A 19029-nucleotide genomic window follows, 5' to 3' on the forward strand; every position below is an offset into this window, starting at 1 on the left:
GTTTTTGCATAGTCAAATTACTATCCAAAAACAGTCAAGAGTACAGAAAAATGGTTTCATGGTAATCTTTTCTCCTTGATATTCAAAAATCATTGAAAGAGATGAATCAAGAGCTCTACCCACATACATTATATCTGTTTTGGAGACATTCAATGACAATTTGTGCTGTCTCATCCAATTCACAATCTCATCCAAAAATCTCTTTAACTTCAGACTCGGATGGCAACAATGTTTTTCAAGCAGAAAACAAAACTGTGCATCATCTGCATACATTCTATAAGAAACTTGTAAATTCTGAAACACTTTACCAAGAATAACCATCAACAAATTGAATTAAAACTACCGAAAGAGCAAATCCCTGTGGTGCACCTCATGTAATAGGAACATTTTCAAAAATGGTGTCCTGTACATTAACATGAAATGATCTAGCCTGCAAATAAAAAGTAAACTATGATAACACATGTCCACAAATAGCAAAATTAGATAATGTATTAAGTAAAAGCTGAGAGTCAATGGTGTCAAAAGATTAGTATAGGTCAGGGCCTTGTACTCCCTCCTTCTCCATTCCTCCCATAGCCTCCAGTGATCTATTAAAAAAGTTCTTCAGGGCTTGCTTTAGGTTTTTAGGCTCATCCTATCCAGTCCCATGGATTTTTCTGTTTACAGAACTGGCAGCCTACAAGGTCAAGCAAGCAAGGCAAACAACTGGAAAGGACTAGCCAGGGGGCATCCTACTCCCCTTTTGAGTTAGTCTGGGACTACATATGCCTGAAAGGACATGAGAACACAGAAAGCAACCTTTGTACTGGGTAGCATTTTGCCCAGCAACTGCCCTGGGAGTGTTCCTCTGAAGCAGGGCCGCTGAGAGGGGGCAGCAAGGGCAAGATTCCCTGGAGGGCCCGGTGTCAGCAATCAAAAGAGACTGCTGTGTTGGCCACAGGTCCTTCTTCCTGCCACGTCCTGCCTTTGCGGAACAGGAAGTTACTTCACAGGAGGAGGGATGTGGCAGGAAGAAGGACCTGTAGCTGGGAGAGTACTCGCTCTTGTTCACTGCTGCAGGAAGGGGACGGTGGCGGAGGGGAGCAGCGGTGACGGTGGTGGTGGTGGCAGGGGGAGCAGCAGTGGTGGTGGTGGGGTGGTGGCAGGGCCATGAAGATTGTTTATCCTGGGCCCAGCTTTGTCTCTCGGCAGCCCTGCTCTGAAGATCCGGGGGGCAGTGGGGGTCCATAGCTGCAGAACTTTAGCTGGGAATGGCCTCCTGATTTTAAGGGGCCCCCTCACACTGCAGGAACTGCTTGGGTTTAGTTTATGCCACAAATCTGTGCCCGTACAGCAGAGTTTCCCAAAACCATCTAAAGGATCCTACAACCAATTAGGATTTTAGGATATTCACAAAGAATATGCTTGAAATCAATCTGCATGTACTGTTCATTGTGGATATCCTGAAACCGAAATGGGCTGTGGCATCCCCAAGTCAGGTCTGGAAAGGTCTGCCTTCGGTGTTTTTGGAATAAAAGATGTGCACGTGTTATCATAGTCATACATCCTGTTTTAAAATCTCTCCTCTGCTGGCTCTGCACAGGTGAGCCCTGCCTTAACTTTTTGTCGTTTTGCTCCTTGGCGACCAGCTGGTGTAAACCAATGGGAGTTAAGAGGTGGCTAGAAACGCTTGAGGTCCAGCAGTTGGTTCAGTTGACAGTATTTTCAGAATGCTTAGAAATGGGAATTACAAAAATAGACATGACTCAGTGTTTTCCTGCTCGTTGGAAGCTAGCAACTCTGGGATTAGGATTTAAGAGACACACATGCATTTCTTTTGTTTGTTTGGAAACAGAAGATTCAGATTAAGCTTCATTCCTTAGACTTGCTTTCTGCTCTCTGATTATTCCGTTTCAAGTGTGAGACTTTCAGATCAGTTGCAGTATTTTGGACTCCCTACGCTGGATAATTATTTTGGAAGGGAAGATAAAATCAATCATCAAATTCTAAAATTATTTTAGAGATTGCTTCTGCAGATGAAGGTACTGTTTGGGGTTTAAACTCAAGAGAGATTAAAGGATTGGCTTCCTCTTGGTCCCTGGATGCAGCACTGCCACCTCTCACCTCTGCCTGAAGTTTCATTCCTGGTAGATCCCAGGTGCTATATCGTATTCCCAGAGATTAGAGAAACCGTGTGTAGGGCTAGAGAAGAAACAAAGAATAACAGTCCCCCAGCAGGTGCATCACAGTTAACTGTGTCCAAAGATAACAGTCACCAACTTCCACATTTTCAGAATCTGAACCATCCTTGTTTGCAGAAGTGGGTGGAACGGTTTATTTCTTCACCATAAGAGGTTGCTGGTGCCCATTGCTACAGCAGTGAATTTAATAGCTGTGTAGTGGGGCTACCGTGATGGCCACATGCATATTTATTATCTGAATACTGCCTTCAAGTTAAGAAAAACTATTGAATCGATGAACAATGAAATACAATACAGAGAAACAAAACAAAAAAAAAACAATGCAAACTCTTTACCTTTTCTCACCCTCAGCCAGAAGACACTTATTTTTTCCAAAAACCACCCATCGATACTGTGAATAGAGCAAGAGATAAATGAAGGGAATAGCCAGATCTATGAAGCTTTTCTGAAACTACCATAATGATTCAAAATATGGAACTCAAAAGGACAACTTATTCCAAAACACTGACACTGCCACCAAAAAAGCCCTCCCTCTCAGACAGGTCTCTTTAAAATGTCAAAATGAAGGCGCTTCCAACAACATCCTCTGGCTAGATCATAAAGCTCGCCTGTGACCTATTGATGCTATCTCTGCTTCTGAAAATACTTAAATATCTATCTATCTATCTATCTATCTATCTATCTATCTATCTATCTATCTATCTATCTATCTATCTATCTATCTATCTATCTATCTATCTATCTATCTATCTATCTCTATCTCTATGCATAACCTAGAGGAGAGATTCACAACCAGTGTGCTGCAGGGAATCCTTAGGTGAGCCATGAGATTTCTGCCTGCAGAAAAGATGGGCATGAATCACAGCCACCACTAGCAATGGTAAAATCTCAATCTCTCTTTCTTTCCTCTCCCACTCTCCTGCTGTCCCCTCTCACATGCAGGAAAAGTCATCAAGCAGAATATTTCACCTGCTACTGCAGCTAACTCTTCTGCATAGGACCAGCAGATCTTGTAAAACTACAGGACCTCAGTGGTTCCAACATCAGAAGAAAGCCGGCAGAGGAGGAGGCAGCAGCAAGTAAGAAGGTGCTACTCATCAGATTTTTCTTGCTGGTGAAAGGCAATCTCAAGGAAAGAAGGGAAAATATTGATGCCAAGGGATGGGGAGATTGAAAGGGAGGTGGTGATGCCAGGGGACTGGTAGAGGGAAGGGATGTTGATAATGCTATGAGGCGGGTGAGGACCAGGAGGGAAGGGAAGTTGATAGTATACAAAACAAAGTTGAGAGCCAGTGTACAAAACGAAGTTGAAAGCCACTGCCCTAGATGAGGATGGAGAGAGATTCAGAGACTCTCTTGCTTATAATCGAACGAGAAAAACGCCCAAGTTCCGACCTAAATCGGGAGATGGACGTTTATCTCACAAAAACGAATAACACGGTATAATCGAAAGCCGAACTTGGACATTTTCAACTGCACTCCATCACGGAAGCGTACAAAGTTGACGGGGGGCGTGTTGGAGGCGTGGTGAAGGCGGGACTGGGGCATGGTTATCACCCGAACAGAGATGGGCGCCTTTCGCCGATAATGGAAAAAAAGTATGCGTTTGTAGCTAGAATTTAGGGCACTTTTCCTGGACCCTGTTTTTTCATGAATAAGGCCCCAAAAAGTGCCCTAAATGACCAGATTACCCCCAGAGGGAATTGGAGATGACCTCCCCTGACTCCCTCAGTGGTCACTAACCCCCTCCCACCACAAAAAATGATGTTTCACAACTTTTTATTTTCACCCTCAAATGTCATACCCACCTCCCTGGCAGCAGTATGCAGGTCCCTGGAGCAGTTGTTAGGGGGTGCAGTGGACTTCAGGCAGGTGGATCCAGGCCCATCCCCCCCTACCTGTTACAATTGTGCTGCTTAATGCGTAGTCATCCAACCCTCCCAAACCCACTGTACCCACATGTAGGTGCCCCCCTTCACCCCTTAGGGTTATAGTAATGGTGTAGACTTGTGGGCAGTGGGTTTTGAGGGGGATTTGGGGGGCTCAACACACAAGGGAAGGGTGCTATGCACCTGGGAGCTCTTTTACCTTTTTTTTGGTTTTGTAAAAGTGCCCCCTAGGGTGCCCGGTTGGTGTCCTGGCACGTGAGGTGGACCAGTGCACTACGAATCCTGGCCCCTCCCATGAACAAATGCCTTGGATTTATTCGTTTTTGAGCCGGGCGCTTTCATTTTCCATTTTCCATTATCGCTGAAAAGCAAAAACGCCCAGCTCACAAATTGTCGAATAAAACATGGACGTCTATTTTTTTTTTAAATACGGTTCGGTTCGCTCCTTCACGGACCCGTTCTCGGAGGTAAACGCCCATGGAGATAGACGTTTCGTTCGATTATGCCCCTCTTTATGTTTAAATGATTTTTATTAACAGTTCAGCATTATATATTAAATCAAGCATTGTTCCTCTCAGAACTCAAACTCAGTCTTGCTGCGTGCTAACAACTTATATAAATCAGCATCCAGAGTTTTGAAACAGTCTTCCTCTTACCCCTCTCAAAAAGATTCAGAGACTTTAAAGGCACAAATGGTTCACAAGAGGCATTTTCCAGTAGAAAAAAGATCAAGCTACTAACCCAAAGGAAAAGGCAAAGTGGTAACACAAAGAAGTATTTCTTTCTAGAGGGGCTGGTGGATGTGTGGAACAGGCTGCCAGGGGAGGTTCTTGAAGAAGTCCTGGATTCAGCAGAGAGGATCCTGAGTTGCTAAACATGGAGAGAGTGAAAACCACGATCCAGCAGCACATGAGTGTGGAGGCGGCCTGAACGAATAGCAAAGAGGTCAGTCAGTATGAAATATGAAAAGTCCTAGCAGCAAGGCCAGGACTGTCTGGCAGGCTGCCAGTTCTATAAGTGGACAAATCCACGGGGCTGGATGGGATGATCTTAAAAATGCAAGGAAGCTGTCAGTGAGGTTCTGGCAAGCCCTGAACAACCTGCTCCACAGATCATGTGGAGACTAATTAGGGAATGCATCAAGCGGCGTTTTGGCCTTAATCCACTTTAATGGAATTAGTGCGAGCTAAGTGCTAAAAGCCCATTCTATACCTATAGGGTTTCAGCATTTAGGGTTCACTAATTCCCTTAACGCATGCTAAGGCCATAACACTGCTTGATGAAGCCCCCCTTAAGTGGCTTCACCAGGCTGGAGAAAAGCAGTAACAGAGATGAAGACAAAAGCCGCAAGTCGACACATCGAGGGGGGGGGGGGGGGCATACACTTGACCACGTTCTTTCTTTATCTTTGTTTCTACTCTGACCTTGGTTCCTCTTTTCTGATCTGACCACTATGCACTACTTTTTAAGCTTAAATTTTGTTCTCTTATTAAAAAAGCCCCTCGTAATACTTATTGGTCCAGATTCTACAAACATATTGAACTGGAGTCTCTCTCTCCTGAACAATTCTGCCACCCTGCTGATTTATATATCTGCATTTCCTCATATATTTTTACACTAAAGACATCCTCTTGCTTTATTACACTGATCTTGTTTCACCATGTATTACCTCTCTCCAATCTTGTCTTGATGCTGTGTCACATTACTTCACTTCACATTGCATAGACCTCAGTGTTGCATCACTGGTCAATACAGTTGCCCTTCCCTAGATCTTCTACTCTTAGGCACATCCACTAAGCCAGTTACTACTTTCTACTACCTGGGGATGTAATTGATTCTCAATTATCTTTTGCACCACACATTTCTTCTCTTGTCAAATCCCTGCTTCAATACTCTTAGACAGCTCCAGTTTGTCAAATGTTTTTTGACCATGACTTCTTCTGCACCCTTATCCTCTCTTTATTCATATCCAAGCTTGACTACTGCAATATTATTTTTGCCAGTGCTACTCAAGCCTCTATAAAGAAATTGCAATCATTTGCAGAAGACTGCCATTCGGGTTCTTTGTCATGCTGGGAAGTTTGATTGTATGACTCAACTTCTTAAAGACCATCATTGGTTACCGGTTTCCTTTTGCGTGCAATATAAGATTCTTCTTTTAGCTTTTAAGGCCTTTCGTATTGGACTCCCTCCTTACCTCGCATCCCTCGCCATCCCTTGCTTTCCTTCCTCCACCATGCATTCCCTGAATGCCCCACCCTAGACTAGCCCAACATGGAAACACTAGGCACAGAGCTTTTTAGTTTCTTGCTCCTGCTACCTGGAATAGCTGGAAATCAGAGCTGAATTGTCCGTTCCCAAATTTAAAGTCACCACTGGCTTTTTAGGCAGGCCTTTGGTGACCAGTAGAGAGTGCTTTGTCTATATTCACCCCCCCCCCCTTTTTTTTTTTTACCTTACCTGCTATTTTCCTTCCTTTCAGTCTTTCCTCTCTTAGGTCTGTGTTGTGTCAAATATGTTGTCTCTGCTTTCCTATCTGAATCATGGCATTCCTTTCTTTCTATTTTTAGTCTGTAAACCTCTTAGTTCAACCATAGTGGTATAGCAAATTTGAACAAAGAATAGTGGTCAGTGCAGTGGGCTGGGAAACCAGGTTTGATTCCCTTTGTAGCTCCTTGTGATTTTAAGCAAATCACTTAATGCTCCATTATCTTAGCTACAAAACTTGATTGTGAGCCCACTAGAAACCTGAATGTAATATATAAACCACTGTGGTTGTATCACAGAAAGGTGGTAGTGTGTATCATGAATCTCATAAGCATAAACATTTTACCTCGGTGGAGGGAAAATTTGTGGAAATTCTAATGAAGGACAGTGAACTGCAGTGGGCTGCAGGATCTGAGGCAACATGGATTTTGCCAGAGCCAGTTTATGTCAGACAAATCTGTTGAATTTCTTCAATTGGGTGAGTAAAGAATTTGATCAAGGATGTGCGCTAGATGATTTCAGCAAATCGTTCTGAAGCTGTTCCACACAGATAGCTCATTAATAAACTAACCAGCCAGGGGGTGGGTGGGGGGGATGTGTCACAGGGCAAAGAATATGCAGAAACTGGTTGAGAGACAGATGAGAGATGATGCTCGTAAATGGAATTTACTCTGAGGAGAGAGTGATGTTGACTAGAGTTCCTCAGGAATCAGTCCTGGGGCCTATTCTACTCAATATCTTTGTCAGCGCTGTTCTGGAGGAATTACACAGAAAAAGTTTGTCTTTTTGTAGATGATACTAAGATCTGTGGCTGAATGGACACAGCTGGATGAGTAGACAGAAGAAGAAGTGATCTAAAAACAAAACTTTAGGATAGGTCGAATGTTTGTCAACTGGAACTCAGTGCAAAAAAAGTGCAGAATCATGTGTTTGGGGACCCAAAATCCAAAGGAAAGGTACATGATGGACAAGAAGGAGCTACTGTACACTGACCAGAAGAAAGACTCCCAAGGTAATCATGTCAAAGAAGTGAAACAGTGTGATAAGGTAGTGGCCAGAGCCAGAGAGATGCTAGGATGCATAGGGAGAGGCCTAACCGATTGATTCTCAACCCAGTGAAAATAGTGGCATCCTGGATTACTAGCACATCATCTGCGCCATCTCTTGTGGCAATCCTTTTCAACAGGTTAATTACTCCTATTTCATCTTTCAAATATTTGGGTATTATATTAGATTCTGCACTTTCCTTCTCTCCTCAAGTTTCTGCGCAAACTCAGCAATATGTAGTTTCTTGGATACTGACTCACTTCACTCATTATTCTATGCTTTCATAAACCCACACTATGATTGTTGCAACATTGTATCTGCAGACATTACTAGGTCAAATTTTAAACATCTACAAACTCTACAGAACTCCTCAGCTAGAATCTTTTGTAGGGCAAAGACATATGATTGCATCACCCCACTCTTAAAATAATTACATTGGCTCCCATGAGATTTCAGAATTAAATTCAAAACATTAACTCTTACTCATTAAACACTATATAATAAAAAAAAAACCCAACTACCTCACTTCATTGGTTATTCCTTATACAGTGATCCAATCCCTCACAGATGCTAGATTGGTATTGCCCCATCCTTCCAAGGCAAGGTGGGAATCAGCTAGGTTCAGTGATTTTTAGTTTTTTTGGCTTCATTACTATGGAATCCACTACCGAAATATCTGAAATTAGAAACATCGTATTTCTCCTTTAGATCAGAACTGAAAATGTATTTATTTCATATGGTATTTGATTGTCGGTGACTCTACAATTAGGATGCGTGGGCTTGGGGGGCAGGGGGTAGCAGTCTATGAATGAATTACCATCTATTACTACTGGTTGTATGCGTTGTTCTGCCCTATCAAACTTTGGCGTTCTTTTCTAATAATGTGTAGTTTTAAGTTTTCATGTTCATGAATAATTGTAAACCGCCTCAACTCATGCTTAAAAAAGGTGGTATATCAAATTAATAAATGATAAACAATAAGAAGTGATCCTGCGTCTGCATGAGTCATTAGAAAGTACTCTGGAGGAGACAGGATGAGAGGCTTTGAGGCTTGAAAGGCATTTGGAGGAGAGACATCATTGACCCCACCTCTCTCTCCTGGTACATCTGCTGGATGTACCAAGGCATAGTGAGAGAGAGAGCGAGAGGCTTTGGAGCTTGGAAGGCATTTGGAGGAGAGACTTTGCTTGTTAATTTGGCTCAGTACATCTTCCAGGTTCACCAAGATTTCTTTCAGTTCCTCCTCCGCATTGTTCACCCTTGAAACCATTTCCGGTACAGGTAGATCTCTTATATCTTCTTCCGTAAAGGACGAAGCAAAGAATTAATTCAATCTCTCTGTTATGGCCTCCTCCCTGAGTGCCCCTTTTGCTCATTCATGATATCTAACAGTCCCCCAGTTTCCCTCATAGGCTTTGTGCTTCTGATGTACTTGAAAAAGGTGTTGCTATGAGTTTTGTCTCCATGGCAAGTTTTGTTCATATTCTCTTTTAGACTTCTTTATCAATGCTTTGCATCTAGTTTGACAGTGCTTATGTTGCTTCTTATTTTCTTCATTCGGATCTTTTTACTATTCTTTGAAGGATGCTCTTTTGGCTGTAATAGTCTCTTTCTCTTCATCTTTTAACCATGCTGGCTGTTGTGTGTTCTTCTTTCCATGTTTGTTAATATGTGGAATACATCTGGTCTGGGCTTCCATGATGGTATTTTTAAGCAATGTCCATGCCTGATTTAAGTCCTAACCTTTGTGGCTGACCCTTTTAGCTTCTTTTTAACCATTTTCCTCATTTTGTCATATTTGCCCTTTCAAAAATGAAATGCTACTACAGTAGATTTCCTTAGTGACTTCACTCCAGATAACAGCTCAAATTTGATCATGTTATGATCACTGTTTTCCACAGGATCCAACACTTACCACTTGTCAGTGCCTGTTTTAGACATGTTGAGGTCCAGGGCAGACATTAAACAGGGAGCCCCCAATCCCGTCTCCTTCCTGCCCCCTCCCTTGATTTCCCCACTCACCATTTCTACCACACATAAAACAACTTTAAATGACTTCTTCACACACAAAACACAGACAGACCTTCACCAAATATAGAATAAGGGATCACAAATTAGAACTATGAACACCAAAATGGAACTAGAAACCAGAAGAAGTTAAACTTGGCAAGTAGTGCAACATTGGAGAAATAAAAATTGAAATGCACTTCATTTTGTTCTGAACACAATCACTGGCATAACCACAAAGGGGTGGCTTAGGACCTCTAAAATTAACCTCCATTGCTGTGGCTAGTGGGCCTCCCCAAGCCTCACCAGCTGATGACCCCCTCCTTTCCTTCCTCACGTCCAGCGACCAGAACTCTCCAGGTTCTGCAGCCAGCAGCAATATTTCAGAGTTGCTGTGCTCCCCCCCCCCCCATCTGCTCGGCTTTCACACATCCATGAAAACTGAATATGTGTGGTGGTGGGGGGCAGCAGTGGGAACTTGGGGATACTGCCACCAGCTACAGAGCTTAGAGATTTCTGGCTGCCAGACTGGAGGAAGAAGTCTTCTGTTGGTGAGGCTTGGGGAACCCCGCCAGCTGAAGTATTTATATTTAGTACTCAGGAGAGGAGAAAATATAGCGCCCATCCATTTTGGCCTCAAGCCCCCCCCCCCCCCCTCCAAATCAGCCATCTGGCTACACCACTGAATACAGTACAAAAACCACTGTGATTCACATATCCCAAAGCTAACATATTCCAGTTAATAAATTCAAAACACTTTTTTCTACCTTTGTTATCTGGACATTTTGTGTTTTTTTTCCCCATCATCTTGGTCCCAGATTTGTCTCTTTCTACTTTATTGTCTGTCTTCTGCTAATTCTGTTTCCGTGGTCTGCTCTCCATTTTTATTTTGTCCTCTCTTCACCTGTCTCTGACATATTGATTTTTCTTTCTGCTATTTCCTCCCTTTTTTCCCCCATTTCTGCTTCTGTTCACTCAAATTCACTTTCTCACACTCTTTTTAATTTTCAGCTACTTATCAATTTTCCATCTCTTCTCAGTCTCTAGCTCTCCCATTTCCCATCTCATTTCTTTCCCAGCCTCCTATCTTCCTTCTACTCCCCATTACCACATTTGTACCTCTGCACTCACTATTCTCCTCTCAGTCATCTTCTTGCCAACCCCCCCCCCCCCCCCCCTTTTGACCTTTCCTGCATGGTTCCACCATTTGCAGAATCTCCTCTCCCTCTCTCCACTCTTGTAGCCCACACTGCCTGATATCTCCCTGTCCCTTTCCCTCCACCCCTTAGCATCTTCCTGTTCTACCTGTCTTCCCTCCTGCCTCCCACATGGGTCCACCTCTCCTCCTCTCTCTCCCCACCCTCATGGTCCAACATTACTCCCTCTCTCTTCCTTCCCTCTGTCCCATCCCCAGGTCCAACTTCTTTCTCTTTCTTCCAGACTGCCCTCCCATCCAGCATCTCTCCCTCCCTCCCTCCCCACCACAATGTCCACCATCTCTCCTTTTCTCTTCCCAACATCTCTCCCTCCCTCCCCACCATCTCTCCCTTTCTATTCACAACTTCTTTCCTCCCCCCCACCATCCCCAAGAACACCATTTCTCACTTTCTGTTCGCAACTGCCCTCCCAACCGATATATTTCTCTCCCTCCCTCTGCCCCCCCCCCCGTCCAACTTCTCTCCCTTTCTCTTCCCTCCCTCCATCCTATTGTCAACCATCTCTCTCCTTCTCTTCTTTTTCCGGGCCCGTTATTTCTTCCCTCCACCCTTAGTCCAGCATTCCTCCCATTTGGCATCTTCCTCACCTTCCCAGTAAAGCATTTTTCTTTGCAGAGGGTTGCCTGCATGGCAGCAATTCAGACATGCTGCTTTTGGCCTCCTCGGTGCTCGTCCTCTGTTGAAGCCCACCCCACCTCCGATGCAACTTCCTGTTTCTGCCTATGTGGACCACGACAGAGGGAGAGCACTGAGGGGGCCAAAAGCAGCACGTCTGAATTGCCGCAGTGCTGGTAATACTCTGCAAAGAAAAATGCATTTACCAAGAAGGTAAAGAAGACACCGGATGGGGATGGAGAGAAAGGAAACACATGCTGGCCCACAGGGGCCCCATGGAGCTGTGGGTCCAGGGCAGCTGCCCTGTTTACCTCCCACTAATGCCAGCCCTGCCTCTAGTACCATGCCCTGCATTCCACTAAGGATTAGATCCAAAATAGCTCCCCCTCTTGTTGATTCTTGGACCAGTTGTTCCAAGAATCAGTCACTTATTACATATAAGAATTTTACCTCCCTAGCACTCCCTAATGTAATATTTATCCAGTCAATACTGGGGTAATTGAAATTACCCATTATTATAATGTTGCCCAATTTGCCAGCTTTCCTAAGTTCTGCAAACATTTCTTCATCTGTCTGTCTGTTTGTTCTATCCCAGTGGATGGTAGTACAGTCCTACAAATATACTCGTTCCCTTCACACATGAAATTTCTATCCACAAGCATTCCATGCTGCTACCTTTCATATATTTATTTTGTTTGACTCTTTAACATATAGCACATACCCCCCTCCAATTTGATCCACTATGTCATTGCAAAATAATTTGTACCCTGAAAACTGTCACGGTCTCAGGCTCTCGGACACTGGCACCACATGAGCCCTTGGACCACTGCCAACAAGCAGCAGCAGTAGGCAAGATCCCCAACCCGGACTGGGTAAGCAACCAAGGCAGGAGAAGCTGTAGACAGGCAAAGCTGGAACAACCGAACTGGAACCACAGGACTGGAACTACAGCAGTAGGGAGGCAGGGAATAAGCAGGACAGAGCAACCGGTCTTCACCTGCGCTTGACCACCATTCCCCAGGGGTTGAGCCCCCAGGTGCAGGCGGCCGGCAGGACTTACTGGACCTAGCTTGCAGACAGACTAGACCAACAGGCTACTAAACAAGCTTGACTAACACAGGGTTCGGGACTACTGAGGATACGGGATTCTCAGACAGGGAATAGGATACAGAACAAGCTTGACAGAAACAGGGTTAGGGTTCAAAACAGGAGTGCCAACAGGCACCCCAATAAGAACAAGGCAGAAGTGCTCCTACAGCACAGCAAGACAGAAGTGCTCCTATCAGCACCAGAAGGGTAAAGCAGGGAAGCCAAAAGGGTAAACCAGGGAAGCGTAAACAAGCAGGCAGAAGTGCTCCTAACAGCACAGCAACATAGTGCTTCTATCAGCACCAGAAGGGTAAAGCAGGGAAGCTTAAACAAGCAGGCAGAAGTGCTCCTATCAGCACCAAACACTAACCTGGACCTTTGGCGTCTGCAAAGGCAAAGCAGAAAGTGTCCAGGTGGCTAATTATCCCATCAGCAGCTGAGGCTTAGCTGCAGCAATCTCAAGGCAGCTAAGGGTGAGGCTAGCTGCCAAACTTCCAAGCAAGACTGGAGGGCTGAAATATCTGGACTGGACTGAAAAGAGAGTCTGGAAAGTCTATGGCAGCCACCAGTTCTGGCCACCAGAGGGCGAGAGGAGCACAAACCAAGAAAAAGTCACAATCGTGACAGCAACACAGTGTCTCTCGCTGAATATTGCTGGTCAGCGCCTAGCAGATAGCCAGTTATATCACACAATATAAGTAGCTATCTGCCAATTTTCAGCATGTCACCAGTCAAAGTTTGACGGCCAAATATGACTATGTCACTAACTGGAATATTTTTGACCAGTTCAAACTTAAATGGCCAGAGCTGAATATCATCTTGGCCGGTTATGTTGGAACTGGCCAAAAATAAACCAGATATTCAATGTCGGTCACCGGAAATGGCCCGGCATTGAATATCTGGGCTCAGCAGTGACCGCTGTAGGCAGCCTGACTACCACCCGCAGTCTGAATATTGGCCTCCTTAAGAAGCTTAAAGTGACTGGCTTACTAGTTTCAGGATCAGTGTCACCCTGACACTGTTGTTTCATACTCAATATCAAGAGGATCTTTGCTCCTTGCATCCCTGCAACAGATGGTACAGAAGGTTGCTGTAAGGATGCTCCTGAGTTTTCACACTGAACAGAACCAACAAGAAGGTGGGATTGGAGGCAGCAGGGTGAACTGCTATGCTATGGATTTACAGCCTGCCTCACTGACACAGACTACCCAATAATTACTGTGGATTCTTTTGGATTTGTATCAAGTAAATGAGACCTTTAATAGAGGAGCTAAATTCTACAATGGTTAGGATATATACAATGGTTAAGACATATACAATGATTAGCTATATACATTACATCACTGGTCTCTACATCTAAGCAATGCTATGAGTTTTTAGACCAGGAAAAGAAGCAAACAATCTTTACACTTATATATAAACAACATCACTGGTCCTTACATCATCCAGGCTTTTAACATCAGCTGGGGGGGGGGGGGGCGGTTCACAGCAAGAGCCAGGAGTTTCTTGGACCAAGAACAGATCCTCTGCATAGTATGTCTACTCACAGATGAGCCCCCACTCTGCTGTGACAAGCCCTCCCTTTTTATTAGGCTCTGAGCTCATGTTCAGAGCTAAGGAAAATTACAGAATGCTTCTCTGTTTAGGTAAACAAGCCATATTGTGGGAACGTGGTCACATGATTTCCAACTCAAGGTGGACAGACTGGACCTGGAAAAAGAACCATCCTCCCCTTTGCATACCAAATTAGTTAGAGCTGTGTCTTATCTTCTGCATTCCAACTTATTTTTGTATTCACAAGAAAAGTTACTTTTGGTCAAAGACAGAGTTGAAAAACAATCTTTAAAATTCACTTCCATTACAATCAGTAAATGCAAAGTACATGTTACATGCCAAGGAGACACTTAGGAGGAAATGAGGCTATGCGGCCCATATATAGCAGATACAAATGGATATAACCTTGATGTTGATGAGAGACTGAGGATCCTGAAGTCCAAGATGTTCCACCAGAAATATGTGTTCAGAGAATAGGATACCAGATGTTTCATACTACTTGCATGCAACATGGTTTTTGCACGCTGGGATCACGCTTTACTGATAAGGGATTAGTCAATGGCCACAAAGTGAACACAAGCAGGAGAAGATGACAGAATAGAGGAAAATGCCATATTGTATACATATAAAGAATAACAGAATATTACTATATTGTGTAATGGAAGGAAACAGGAAAATCCATATACGATCACGTTAGTTTAGGATAAATTACATGATTTAGGATAAATGAAACTTACAACAGTATATATATGAAAACTGAGAAAGTTTTGCTGAGCAGATTTTGTTATTCAGTGTTTGTGTCTGACTTTTCTGTGTGACAACCTGCTCCAGAGAGAACAATTATTTTGTATTGGCTTAGTGAAATACCAATAAAGATTTTTACTGGCTGCGCCTACACCTAAGTCTGATTGTCTCTCTTATTCCAGCCGCTAAGGCTGAAGTGTTTTCCCCTTCCCAGGACCAAGGAACGGGACTACATATTAGTGGTAAAGGTTTCTTTGTTTAAAAATTGTTAGAACATGCCAATCTTATGTTCAGCATTAAACCCGATCAAATCATATGGTGTGACACCTGTTGGCAACCTATATATGAAGAATTGCCAAAGCATTACCCGTTTATACATTTTGTGGATTCGCTGCCAGTGACATTTAACGATGACCTGTTGTTTCTGCCCCATAAAGTAAATCTGGTCATCATCGATGATTTTATGGAGATCAGTTGTAAAAATGATGAGATTGAAAAAGCCTTTACCAAAATACACACCACAGAACTTTAAGTATTATATATATCATCCAAAACATTGTTTTTCAAGGCAAAATAAGCTGCACCATCACCTCAAATACAAAATATATGGTGTTTTAAAGAATCTGAGAGATAAACAGCAAATAGTTGTTCTCGCCAGACAAATGTATCCAGGCAAGACATGTTTCTTTCTTGAGGCCTACAAAGATGCTACCAGAAAATTGTATGGCTATCTCTTTGTGGATCTGAACATGTTGACAACTAAGTCTTACAGACTGCGGACAGTCATATACTCTGAGAAAACAGTGAGTGCCTATAAAAAGAAGGGACAAGCTTTTTCCACATGCTGTAATTTCACTCTCACAGGCAACAACATGTCTAGCCATCTGAAGAGGAACCTGGAGCTTTTAAAACTTTTAGTTCAGGCTTTGCCCATGCAGACTGTGAAAAACTGCAGGGAGACCATAGGAAATTGGAAGACTGGGCATCCAAATGGCAGATGAAATTTAATGTGGACAAATCCAAAGTGATGCACACTGGGAAGAATAATCGGAATCACAGTTACTTGATGCTTCCACCTTGGAACTCAGCATTCAAGAAAAAGGTCTAAGTGTCAATGTGGACAATACACTGAAATCTTGTGTCCAGTATGGGGTGGTGGAGGAGTGGCCTAGTGGTTAGGGTGGTGGACTTTGGTCCTGGGGAACTGAGTTCAATTCTCACTTCAGGCACAGGCAGCTCCTTGTGACTCTGGGCAAGTCACTTAACCCTCCATTGCCCCATGTAAGCTGCATTGAGCCTGCCATGAGTGGGAAAGTGCAGGGTACAAATGTAACAAAAATAAATAAAAGCAAACAGGATACTAGGAATTATTTGGAAAGGAATGGCAAAAAAGACCAAGAATGGGGGCAACCTCACCTTTGAGTATTGCATTTAATTCTGATCATCTTAGCTTAAAAATTATATAGCAGAATTAGAAAAAGTTTGAAAATGAGCGACCACAATGATAAAGGGAATGGAATGCCTCTCATATGATTAAAGGCTAAAGAGGTTAGGGATCTTCAGCAAGGAAAAGAGACAGTTGGGGGGGGGGGGTGTATGATTGAGGTCTACAAAATCCTGAGTGATGTAGACCTACTACTACTACTTAACATTTATAAAGCGCTACCAGGGTTACGCAGCGCTGTACAATTTAACACAGAGGACAGTCCCTGCTCAAAGGAGTTTACAATCTAAAGGACAAAAAAGTGCAGTCAATCAAATTGGGGCAGTCTAGATTTCCTGAATAGATGTATCATGGTTAGGTGCCAAAAGCGACATTGAAGATGTGGGCTTTGAGCAAGGATTTGAAGATGGGCAGTGAGGGTACATGTGAATCGATTTTGTACTCTTTAAAAAAGTAAAAAGGCTAGGGGACACTCAATGAAGTGGTTATCATACCTGGGTTTAAAAAAATATTTGGTCTGGAGGAAAAGGCCATAGTCTGCTATTGAGATACATACACATGCCAATATGACTATTCTTATGTTCTTAAACACTTTCTGCATCGAGTGGCCAGTAACAGTGCGTAGACCGCTTGTTAAGTGCGCGCTTTTGCCTGCAGTAGCTTTCATCATTTGTGTTAGAGAAATTGTGTGCGCAGCCATCAGTGTACAGCTCTAAGCTTTCTGCATCAACTCCAATCTCAGGGCCCTCTGAAAATACTGCTCTAGCAGGACCCCCAAATGTCAGCCTTCCTGAAATAGCACAAGCAATAAGTTATGCCGAGCTTCAGTCCATTTGTTAATTGTGACTATCCTGAAAACCGGAGTGGCTGAACATGACCCTGCAGAGAGCCAGCCAATGCTCCCAACACGCACGCCGGTCTGGCTTGCTTGCTGCTGCTGCTGCGTCCCCTTTAAGGGGTGGGGTTTCTGTCCTGGGATCCCCCTCGATTGGTCGTCGATGACGTCAACTGGCCGGTGTAAAGGGGTTGGTTGCGTGGTAGAGCCGTGACGTCAGGCGGCGGGGGAAGATGGCGGCGCAGGCGGGAGCTGTGGTGGATGGAAGGGAACTGCAGTCCAGCCGCGCCCGTCTCTCCCTGTTGGTCATCGTGGGCGAGTGCGCCCGCCCGGGACTGCGGCGCAATGTGCCACGCGAGTTGGAGCGCGGTGAGAAAGGGCAAGGGCACCCGCCGTTACTGAGAGGGTGGGGGAAGGGTGCAGTGCTGCACTGGGAGGGGCATCAGGGCAGCAAGTAGAAGGAGGAAAGGCAGGCAAGGGAACGGGAGCGAGTGCGGGGCAGCTCAGTTTGGGGAGGGGCTGTGGGTAGCACGGAGCAGGGGTTGGGATCGGACACTTGGAAGGGTGTGTATGGTAAGGCAGAACGGGAAAGGGGAGGGGGTATAGCGAAGCGGGGTAAGAAGGGGAGTTGTGGCGCAGCAGTGGGAGAGGGTGCAGGGTAGCATAGAGATAGGGGTAGGGCAGATCTGGAGGAGGGATGGTACCTTATGAGTATAGTCTGTCACGTATCTTTTGGGGGGGGAGGTTTGAGTTCTTGCATAATTCAGTTTCTTTGCCCAAATTGGCTTTTGGCCCGTTTTTGCAGGATATGTGAATGTGTCCTGCTACCTTAATAGGCAATACATGTGTTACTTCTGTATTTGCATCCTGCAGTTGGAAAGAATTGCATGGTGTTTTAAAAATAAACTTCAGTAATTGTTTCATTATAATTGTTATAGACTTCAGGGACACGCTTGTTAGGTACTGTGAAACTTTGCTTTGATGTGGTTCTTGGCAACTTTCCTCTTAAAATACCTGCTTTGTCTCTGGAAGGAATGTATAAATCCTGTGCTGCTTAGGGCAGTAGGCCATGGCTAAATTTTATATTGAGAAATCGGCGCAGAATACCATACTATTGCAGATTCCAGCCTTTGTAGGGTGCATATGAAGAGGAATGTGTGTCCCCGCCCCCAGTTCAAGGTGCATTAAATTGTTACATGTCCCTGGAGGGTTTAGTGTCTTGAATCTTCTTTTTGTATAATGTTTCAGCCATCGGAGGTATAAATTAAGCATCGTAAGCAAACCTTTTCCATAGTGTTGTGGAATGGGGTGGGGGTATACCAAGGCCATGGCATTTCACCATTTTTTTACACCATACAGTATTTTCAGCTGGGGATTTGAAAGGGGGGGGGCAGTTGGCTTGTTTTGACTACCCCTATTTCCATTCCAAACCAACTAGAAAGGGGTTCTGCTGTCCTGGGGGCATGGTGTGGTGCTCCAGGGTGTGACAAAGGAGTGACAGATGAAATTATTTCTTAATGGAAAGGTTGGATGCATGCAGCAAACTCCCAGTCAAATCAGCAAAAGTTACAGGACAGGCACAGAGTACCTACAGTGATGAATATGGGAAAAGCCACCAATCTGCTTGGGGTCAGTGGCTTTAGTAAGAGAGAGAAGTTGAGCCAAACATTTTTCTAAAATCAGTTAATTTTGCATATTTATAGAGTGCCTCTCATGTTGGTGCTCCAAAGTAGTAATGAACAATTTTATGTATCACCTTTTACAATAGAGCTTAAAGCTGTGCTATAGGGATGCAAATCATAAAATACCCAAGAGCAAAGTAACACAAACAAGAGGTGAATCATGCAGTAATTAGTTTAGTATGTAAACAGAAGAAAGGGACAGGGCTGGTATATTCCCATCCATTACCCAGTGCTCTCTG

At 44.0% G+C, this 19029-nt stretch overlaps 1 protein-coding gene across 2 annotated transcripts in view; it reads left to right on the plus strand.

Moving 5' to 3' along the window:
* Positions 1-17331: 17331 nt before the first annotated feature.
* The window catches only part of MAP1S (microtubule associated protein 1S), a 30649-nt gene continuing 28951 nt past the window's right edge, over positions 17332-19029 (plus strand). For both annotated transcript variants that reach the window (XM_030217699.1, XM_030217700.1), the window contains exon 1: positions 17332-17477. In XM_030217699.1, the coding sequence (XP_030073559.1) occupies positions 17342-17477 (136 nt within the window). In that variant the 5' untranslated portion in view covers positions 17332-17341. The remainder of the gene's footprint in view (positions 17478-19029) is intronic.

Source organism: Microcaecilia unicolor, chromosome 11, assembly GCF_901765095.1.
Source record: "Microcaecilia unicolor chromosome 11, aMicUni1.1, whole genome shotgun sequence".
NCBI lineage: Eukaryota > Metazoa > Chordata > Amphibia > Gymnophiona > Siphonopidae > Microcaecilia > Microcaecilia unicolor.